This window comes from Octodon degus, unplaced genomic scaffold, assembly GCF_000260255.1.
Source record: "Octodon degus isolate 3935 unplaced genomic scaffold, OctDeg1.0 scaffold00045, whole genome shotgun sequence".
Classification (NCBI taxonomy): Eukaryota; Metazoa; Chordata; class Mammalia; order Rodentia; family Octodontidae; genus Octodon; species Octodon degus.
The window spans coordinates 13,091,079-13,101,324 of record NW_004524621.1 but is presented as its reverse complement, the minus strand read 5'-3'; the positions used below and the strand labels follow the sequence as shown (position 1 = coordinate 13,101,324).

At 39.2% G+C, this 10,246-nt stretch overlaps 1 protein-coding gene across 3 annotated transcripts in view; it reads left to right on the top strand.

Annotated features, from left to right (window-relative positions):
- The window catches only part of Nfx1 (nuclear transcription factor, X-box binding 1), a 77,450-nt gene that overhangs the window by 24,570 nt on the left and 42,634 nt on the right, over nucleotides 1–10,246 (top strand). For all 3 annotated transcript variants that reach the window (XR_002821258.1, XM_004631920.3, XM_004631919.2), the window contains exons 6-9: nucleotides 3,372–3,443; nucleotides 5,986–6,125; nucleotides 8,429–8,528; nucleotides 8,609–8,826. Coding sequence is in view for 2 of the 3 variants with exons in the window: in XM_004631920.3 (XP_004631977.1) it covers nucleotides 3,372–3,443; nucleotides 5,986–6,125; nucleotides 8,429–8,528; nucleotides 8,609–8,826 (530 nt within the window). In the remaining variant the exon portion in view is untranslated. The remainder of the gene's footprint in view (nucleotides 1–3,371; nucleotides 3,444–5,985; nucleotides 6,126–8,428; nucleotides 8,529–8,608; nucleotides 8,827–10,246) is intronic.

Here is a 10,246-nt window from a genome sequence, read left to right as displayed (position 1 = left end):
TTTTTATCATGACTACCAGATGATATCAAAAGTCATGCGAGGGGTGAAGAGATAGCTTGGTGGTCTAGGTGCCTGCCTGGTGAGTGCAAGGACTCAGGTTTGATCCCTGGTACTACAAACTGTGCCAGCCACGGAAACCAGGCGTGATGGTGCATGCCTGTAATCCCAGCACTAGGGAGGCTGAGACAGGAGGATCGCTGTGAGTCCGAGCTATGTAGTGAGATGTTGCACCAAATAAATAAATAATTTTTTAAAACTTTATTTTTATTTTTTAAATTAATTTAAATGAGAAAAATAGTAATGAGACAGTTTCAAAACAGGTTACTAGGACAGTTGCAATCATACATTGCTAAAAAATTTTTATAAAGTTATATGAATCAGGTAGCAATCATCTTGTCCGAAGGAATGAGTCCACTATAATCTGTTCTTTTGTGGCTCTGGAAATTCTATACTTAGCTTAGAAATCCTTTTTCTCCTGTCAGGACTCTAGAGGTTACTGAATCCCATTCCTCACACTTGATCTTAGCCAAAAGGCCGAGAAGCAATCCCATTTCTCAATAGTACTTTCCGGGTCTCAGACAAAGCTTTGTGTGTCTTATACTTACTGGGACTCAGAAGCCATAGTTGGCCACTTCCTCTATTTTGAGTTATCGCATAGGTCAGAAAATTCTCTAGAGCAATGGTTTTCAACTTGGATGCGTATTAGAATCAATTAGGGAACGATTTTATTTTATTTTTTTTTTTGTTTTTGTTTTGGCAGAACTGGGGATTGAACTCAGGCCCTTGCTCTTGCCAGGGAAGCACTTACTCTACTGAGCCACCTCCCTGACCCTGTAGGGAACATTTTAAAACACCAATATCCAGGCTCTTTCTTAGAGCAGTTCAGTCTGTGGGAGTGGGTAAAACCCTGCAGATATAGCCACAAGTTGTGGTATATGCTTATAATCCTTGTACACTAGGAGGCCAAGGCAGGAGGATTGCAAGTTGAAACCCACCTGGGCAACTTAGTGAGACTGTGTCTTAAGATAAAAAGCAGGGGCCGGGCAGATGACTCTGTGGAATAAGCGCTTCCCTGGCAAGCCCAAGGCCCTGAGTTCAATCCCCGGTTCCGCAAAAAAAAAAAAAAAAAAAAAAAAAAAAAAGCAAAAGCTGGAAATGGAGCTCAGTGAAGGGTGAGGGTTCAATCCCCAATATCTCCTCCTGAAAAAAAAAAAAGGTTAAGAAAACCCAGGATTGAGTTCAGAAGCTATACAAATTCCCAGGGACTTTTGAAATTCTTTAGACACTCATACCTGCCCCATAGTTTATTCATCATTTAAATTATTTAAATTGTTTTACTTGTGCTGGGCATGGTAACTCAAGGCCAGCCTGGACTATATAGTGAGACTTTGCCTCAAAAATAGAGAGGTAGGTGGAGAGACAGATTTACATAAAGGAGTTGAGCCATATCGTTTGAAATACAACTATTGAACAATGACCCTCATCTTTAAAGGTATCTGCCTAAATGCATATCTAAGACACTTTTTGTGAAAAGAGGTCACCTTAGAAGACTTGGGCTCTTGTTCCTATATTGTTTCCAGGGTTTGATCTCATTTAAAAGTTATTAGAACTGAATTAGGAGATACATATGAAGTTAAAAATCCCAAGCTGGGTGTAGTAGTGCCCACCTGTAAGCTCAGCATTCTGGGAGGCTCAACCAGGAGAACTTCCAAGTTTGAGACTACAACCTTAGTGACTTTTGAGGTCCTGTCTCAGAATGAAAAAGGGGGGTTGTAACTCAGTGCCAAGACCTTGAGTTTAGTCCTTCATATAACCATCATTATCCCAACCAGACTACATTTGCATAAAATTCTGTTACCCAAGGGATTAATTAGACCTGCCTCCGGTTGCATTTCAGTTCCCAGGGGATTATACCTTGCTGTCACTTAAAATTCCCTCTTTAAAAAAAGTTGTTATAGGGACTGGGGAGATATCTCAGCAGCATAAGCATCTGCCTGGCTAGTGCAAGGTCCTAAGCACCCCACCCCCAAAATAGTGATCCAAAAGTCTATAGGAAAAAAAAGTTGTTATGAAAGTTCCCAAAAGAGGGCATTATTTATTTGAATGTACAAATTCTATTTTGTAAAGTTGTTTTTTGTTTTTTGGTTTTTTTTAACTAATTTCAATACTATGATTCCTATAAAGAGCATTCTACCCAGAGATCTGAATAGACCCATACCCCTTCTTCTTTCCCTTTGACGTTTATCAGTGTGCAACCCACTCCTATGTCCTCACTGTTCTCTGTGTACCCCATTGCCTGATGATCACCACACCAGCTGAGAAGGATCATTCTTATGGATCTATTAGATTTGAGTTCTGTTACTTTGCTCAGAATATGAATTTTTTTTGGTACTGGGGATCGAACTCAGGATTTTGCACTTGCCAGACAAGGGCTTATGCCACTGAGCTATCTCCCCAACCCAGAATCTGATCTTACACCGGACTCTGTTGGGCATTCTGCCAGTCACGTTAGTGTCAAGCTGTTTTTCTCCCCCACAGACTGCAGTAAGTGAGCTAATGGCATATTTGAAAAATGCCATCTTTGTCAGACCCAAATAAAACCAGTATTTTGACTTGAGCTTTAGTTTTCTGGTCAAGTGTCATAAGCTGAAAATTTCATTGTTTTGGTGGGGTTGTTGTTGTTGTTTCCTTTTTTAAATGGGATCTCATTTATGTAGACCTGGCTGGCTTTGAACTGTCAGTCTCCTACTTCAGCCTCAGTGTGCTAAGATTGTAGTGTGACCATCAGGTCTGGCTTAAGCAACATCAGTAGCCCCCAACTCCTTTTTAAATAATTAATTTATTAATTAATTTAAAAAATGCAGAATGCAGTGGCCAGGGTTCAATCCTTGTCATGTCGTGCTGGCCCTACCCCCAGGGTATGCTGAGCGTGAGACCCTGTTGACCTTATACTAAGTACATTTTTAAGAAAGACAAGTTCTTGCTATGTAATTCAGGCTGGCCTTGAACTCACTATGTCACTGTGTACCCAGCCTGGATTTGAACTTGTATCAGTCCTGCCTCAGCCTCCCAAGTGCTGGAATCACAGGTGTATGCCACCATGACCATCTGGCTGGAAGTTTTAATCCTAAATTTGTTTTTGTAGTACTGGGGATTGAACCTAGGGCCATCACACTGAGCTACATCCCCAGCCTTTTTTTTTTTTTTTTTTTTTTCCTTTTTTTGAGATAGGATCTTGCTAAGTTCCTGAGCTTTAGAGAAATAATAAAACATTTCATAGTAGGTTTATTCATAATAGGACCCAGTTGGGGCAGCTTTGTTTTGGTTTGGGTATAGGATATGATTTATTCACTGTAGCCTTTCTTTTTTAGTCTCTGCCATCCTGGACCCTGCCCAGCCTGCCCTGCCTTTATGACTAAAGCATGTGAATGTGGACGCACCAGGTAAAGTTAAAATTGTACTCTAAAGAAGACTTCAGTTTCCACATGCTTGATTTACTTGTGCATTTCCCAAACAAAAGATAGCTAGTAGATAGAAACAAGTAATAAGTAATACAGTGATCCTGTGACATCCATGGGGGATTGTTTCCAGGAGCCCAGACACTCAGTATCTTAATACCAATTAGCATGGTATTTGTTCATAACCTGCACATATCTTCCTCTTTACTTAAAATCTTCTCTACATGATTCATATTACCTAATACAATGTAAATATCATGAAAATTGATGTTAAATTATATTATTTTAGGAATAATGACAAGGAAGAGGTCTTTACATGTTCAGTATGGATTTTTTTTTTTTTTTTTTTTTTTTTTAAGACAAGGTCTCACTATGCAGTTCAGGCTGGCCTTGAGCTCACTTTGTAGCCCAGGTTAGTCTCCTAGTAACTCTTAGTGATCCTCGTGCCTCAGCCCCCCATGTGCTGGGCTTACAGGCATGCGCCACCACACCCGGCATGCTATATTTTTTTAATTGTTTATGTTCTCTTGGTTAAATCTGAGGGTGCAGAACTGATATTGAGGCCAACTGTGGGACTGTTCTCTAATAGCAGTGTGTTTATGTCACTAATCCTATTTTACCTGATAGTTGATTAAGAAATTGTATGCACAGTGAGATTGTAAAATTACCCATTCAGTGAAATACCAAGGTGACAAGAATTTTCTTAACCTCTCTAATGGGTAATAAAACCGGAAGGTGAGCCCAGGCTTATTAAGGTCCAGGAAGTAGGCACCATTTTTTCTGTGCCCAGCATAGTATCTGCTGGCACCTAGAAGATTTTTCAGTAAATATGATTGCAAGTAAGAATATGTAGGGGCCGGGGAGATGGCTCAGTGGATTAAGTGCTTCCCTGGCAAGCGCAAGGGCCTGAGTTCAATCCCTGGTTCTGAAAAAAAAAAGAAAAAGAATAAGTAACCCCAGTAATCCTGCTCTATATATAATTCAAGTTCTACATCTTTGGTGCAAGCACCACGGATGGGTGTGGAGTACCTTGAAGGCCCAGGAAGATCTTAAAATGATAACTGGACCCTGAGACAAAATGAGATCAGGCACATCCTCAGGAATGTGCTTTTGCAGCAGTATGAGACACATGCAAGCATTCTGGGTCAGATGAGTTCTAGGGCCTACTGCATAACTTGTTGATCCTGGGCAAGTTATACAGTCTTGTGGAGCTTCATTCTTATAAAATTGAAATAAGAGGTTGATGTTAGCCGTGTGCTAGGTATATGGTTGTATAATAGACTGATGGTAGCCATTATGCTAATCAGTCATCTGTGTATTAGAGCATTGACTTTTTATTTTTACAGTATTTCAGTTAGTTATCTTTGAGACAAGGTTTCACTATTTTTTAGATGAGTCTTGTTATTTTTCCTATACTGGCTTCAAAGTCACGATGTTCTAGCCTCAGCCTTCTGAGTAGCTAGGGTTACAGGAATGTCCCACTATATCCAGCTAAAAATAACTTTTAAAATAATGTAGTTGAGGGCTGGTGAGATGGCTCAGTGGTCTAAAGCACCTACTTAGAACAAGCTCAGCGAAGCGCAGGGACCGCGGTTCAATCCCCCAGCACCACATGCCAGCCAGCCCCGCCCCCTGGTGGGCTGAGCTGGCCACACACACACACACAAATAAATAAAATTAAAAAAAAAAAAAAAATGCACATGTTTAAAATAATGTAGTTGAGATAGAATTAAGGGATGGATTAAAGTAGGCTCCAAGTATTAAACCCTATAAAGAGACCAAAGACATTATGTAAAAGCCCATAAATCTGCAAAATTAGCATAATTATTAGAACAAACTACAGTGATTTCCCCATTCTGAATCAAAGTCAGATCTAGTAATATAGCACTGCAAAGGGCCAACATGCTAGGTCAAGAAAAACTCATTGTGTTTTAAGTCTATGTCAGAGCTGGATATCTTTCCTCCCTAGCCTGTAAGGTGGAAGTTCTAGACAAAACTAGGACTACAGTCTGTGTCTTCTAGCCCTTCATCCAGGGCTCTCCTCTCTCCCACATCCTGCTTCATAGAATTTAGATAAAATCACATAGAACAAATTCTCAGAAATAGCCTTCAGTGTTTCATTGATCAGAAATAGGGAAGAAAGAGATAGGTCAGGATATAAAAACTACAAAAAAGGAGAAAAAAGAAAGTGAAGAAAGAGAGATAATTAAGGAAATAATTGGAGGAAGGAGATATAGGGAGAAAGGGGGGCAAGGGCCACACATGGTGGAACACTCCTATAATCCCAGCACTCAGGAAGCTGAGACAGGTGGATTTGTATGAGTTACGGCCAACCTGGCCTATACAAATGAGTTCAAGGCCAGCCTAAACTACATAGCAGGACCCTGTCTCAAAAAAGATTGGAGAAGCAACAGTGTCAAGAGAGGGTTAGCAGGTTTAAAGAGGAGGGTTTGGCCTTCACTGTTTGGTTAGCTGTGCAATAGAAACTTTTGGACTGATGTCATCTTTACATCTACTGTCTTTATAGGCACACGGTTCGCTGTGGTCAGGCTGTCTCAGTCCACTGTTCTAACCCCTGTGAGAATATTTTGAACTGTGGTCAGCACCATTGTGCTGAGCTATGCCATGGTGGCCAATGTCAGCCTTGTCGGATCATACTGAATCAGGGTAAGTGGTGTGCACATCAGCTGCAGTGCTAGTGGGCTTTTCTGGAACTTCATGGTATGTAAATTATATTGCAGTTTTAAAAATCCACAGTGACACCTGTAAGCAGGTGCAGGGGCCAAGAGCTTGATCCCTGGGCCTTTCATGGTGTCATATGCCTATAACCCCAGCTCTTGGTAGGCTATAAACAAGCAGATCACTACGAGTCCAGTGTAGTAGTGAGACCCTGAACACCCTGTAGACCCTTCCCTAAAATACAAAAAAATAAATTAAAAAAAAAAAAATCCACAGTGAGGAAGGAAGATCAAAGGAAAGGGAGAAAAATCCAAACCTGAAGTGAAGTACCTGTTAAATTTAATAGAATAGCTAAAATAAAAAATAACGGCCAAATGTTGGTAAGGTAAGAACAGTTGGAATTCTCATATATAACTGGCAAGTGTGTAAAGTGGTACATCCACTTTAGACAAGTTTAGTGTTTTGTTTTTTTTTTTGTAAAAATAAACCTGTGTATCTTATGACCTATGTACCATATAAAAAACTTAGAGCCCCAAAACAGAAAACTGAAATAGTCAGTAGGAGTGATAGATAAATAAAGATAAATAATGTGTCTTTTCTCTCTCTGTCTCTCTCTGTCTCTCTCTGTCTCTCTCTCTGTCTCTCTCTGTCTCTGTCTCTGTCTCTCTCTGTCTCTGCCTTCCTCATTTGTCTTTCTCTCTTTCAATACTGGAAATTAAACCTAGGGCCTCTGCAATGGGTTTCATCCCCAGCCCTTTTTTAAAAAGTTTTTCTGTATATGTCAGATATCTTCAAAATATTTTGGCCGCACCTATAGTTTCTCTTCTCAAATGGTAATTCTTCTAGCATGCCTTTTAGCCTAATGCAGAGATTTAATAAGAGTTAATTTTAGGTGTTCATTGATATTTGGCTGAAGTGCTAAACAGACTAAGGCTGGCAACAGAGTCCTTCCTCCAGGCTGTTTCTGGTTCCCTAATAATAGCCAGCTGTGACTAACCCTTCTGGCACCAACTTATGCTTAAGTACAGCAAAGCTTTTTGGTATTACACTTAGATTATTTCCTGATTGGCCAAAGGCTCTATTTTATTTCATAATTTTTTTACCCTTAACTCTTAACAACTTTCTGCTCATACCTCTGAAAAAAGGCTATGTCCTGTGTGAGCAGAAACTTAGCAAAGAAAAGCTTACTTACAGAAGGTCCTCGTTGCTAGGACTTGTTTATCAAGTGATTGATTTCACAAATAGTAATTTTTTTCCTACATCTGTATTAATATATCTGATAAGTGTATATTGAATGAATGAGGTTTTCTTTTGTTGTTTTATAATACTGGTGACTGGATGCTAGGCAAGGACTCTACCACTGAGCTATACCCCCAGCCCTTTCAAAGTATTTGAAACTTTTTACTCATTGTAAATACTCAAATCCAGGGATATACTCAGCAACACAAGTATTTGCCTGGCAAGTGCCAAGTCCTGAGTTTGATTCCTGGTACCAAAAATAAAAATGAGCCGTTCTTCTCAACGTGAATACTCAGACATGATTACTTCAGGTTTAACAGTAGTATACAAATAGTTAAGAATTTTATGCTGTCATGATCATTTAAGTATTTTTAGTAGCAAGGATATTTCCTTTCCACTTTGCATGAACTCCATCATAAAAGCATGTAGTTTATGCTGCTTGTGTTGATGTGAATGGAGATCCAGGCATCAACCCATCTGCCACTTCTACCAGTTTAGCTTGTCCATCCTCTGTGAGTCTCCCAGGGAGCCTGACAACCCATGGTGTTGCACCATGCGTTATGGACCAGAGAGTACCCTCTGTACAGTTTAGTGGTTGTTTCTCCTGAATGCTGTTCTCATGGTGTGTTGCAGCAGCACTATGAGGTATTCGCAGTTTAACAAGGCTTTTTGTATTTGTTCCTGTATTAAGCTATAAGGTGGATCTTACAACTGTGCCAATTTCTACATCAGATCTGATCAACTGTTCAAGGAAGAACATTTTGTATTTTCTTTTTTTCTCTTTCTTCTTTGCAGTACTGGGATAGAACCCAGGATCTTCTCACTGATCTGCATTCCCAGACCATTTTTATTTTGAGACAGCATATCACCAAGTCCCTAAGTTGCCAGGCTAGATTTAAACTTGTACTCCTCCTTCAGCCACCCATAGTGCTGAGATTATAGGCATGTGCTGCCCCTACCAGTTGCATTTTGTGTCTCTTTATAGATTGTTAGGAATATTTTAAGAACACATACAAGTTACTAATCTGTTCCTTTTGAATTTTGTCCTCAAGTATGCTACTGTGGCAGCACCCCCCGAGATGTTTTGTGTGGAACAGACACAGGAAAGTCTGATGGATTTGGGGACTTCAGCTGTTTAAAGATATGTGGCAAGTAAGGTTTTACATTTTCTCAGTTAGAATAAAGCTGTGTTTTATGCAACCCTTTTATAATAATTCTGTTTTTCTTTACAGAGACTTGAAGTGTGGGAACCATACATGTTCTCAAGTGTGCCACCCTCAACCCTGCCAGCCTTGCCCACGGCTCCCCTATTTGGTACGCTTTTGCCCTTGTGGCCAAACTCCTCTCAGCCAATTGGTAGAACTGGGAAGTAACAGTCGGAAGACATGTATGGACCCTGTCCCTTCATGTGGAAAAGTGTGTGGCAAGCCCCTGCCTTGTGGCTCCTCAGGTAACTAGTTGGGATGAAGTTGCCTTTGAAGTGTTCCTATAAAAATTTTTGGCAGCAATAATGCTTTGACAAAATGAAGAAGTTCTAATATCAGAGGTTCTTCTATCATGATCAAGATTGTTTAGGTACTTGGAAAAAGTCTTCCTCCAAATGTACTTAGGAAAATACTCATTTGCCCAAGTGACTTCTTGATTTCAGGTATTTTATTGCCAACTGTGGACAACTATAGTGAAATACTCCTTGGGGATTATGATTTCTTTTAGCACGCTACAAGAAACACCATATTTTCTTTTACTAATGCAGGGTTCAGCAAGTATTCAAATACCTTTTCCTGCACAATTTGTCATAGCTAAATCTTGGAAACAACCCAGATGCCCATCAACTGAGGAATGAATAAAAAAGATATGGTATTTTTGTACAGTAGAGTATTACTTAGCTATAAAGACAAACTTGAAGCTTTTATAGGTAAGTGGATGCAACTAGAGGCTATACTCATAAGTGAAATAAATCAAGCCCATATGTGTAAACATTGTATTGTGTGCCTGGTGTAAAAACCTGAAGAAGTAAATAAAATCTAAAAGGTACAATAGATACTGTGAAAGGAAAAGAAACTGAGCAAAAAGAATGGACAGTTGAGATGAGGGAAAGGAGAAAAGAAAGGGAAAAAGTTATGTAAGTATATATACACAAGATAGCTAAGATGATTTACTGCTTTCTATCAGGTTCTTTGTTTGTTTATTTGTTTGTTTGTTGTTTTTTGTGGAACTGGGGATTGAACTTGGACCCTTGTGCTGGCCAGGGAAGTGCTTATTCTACTGAGCCATCTCCCCGGCCCTCTATCAGTTTTTTGAAGGTAGCAAATTTTAATGCTTAAAATTTTTACTTTGACCAATTTTAAATGTTTGTATCTGGTAATCTAAGCAACTACATTGAAGACAATGTGCAATATAACAGCCACTTTTGAATACCTAGCATCTTGGTTTTTTTTTTTTTTAATTGTATATCATTTCTAAATGTGTATTATTTTTCTCTTCTCTTTAAAATAAAAATAAAAAGGGCCAGGGAGATGGCTTAGTAGAATAAGTGCTTCCCTGGCAAGCATAAGGGCCTGAGTTCTAGCCCCAGTTCTGCCATAAATAAATAAATAAATAAATAAATAAATTTTCCTATAGTAGAACATGTTAAACTAACTGGATGAGATGTTTTTTAAGGACTACAATGATATTTCAGCCATTGAGACCAAAGGATGTCATTTATTTAGCCATTTCCCATATAACTGAGGTAACACCTTTTGAGCATCAGTTTGAATGAATACTATTCTAGAATTTATATTCTCTTCTCTAAATAGAGGTTTCTGAATTTCTTTCCTACTGGCTCAGACATCATTTTTATGAACTTGTTACTGTATTAACAAAAAGTG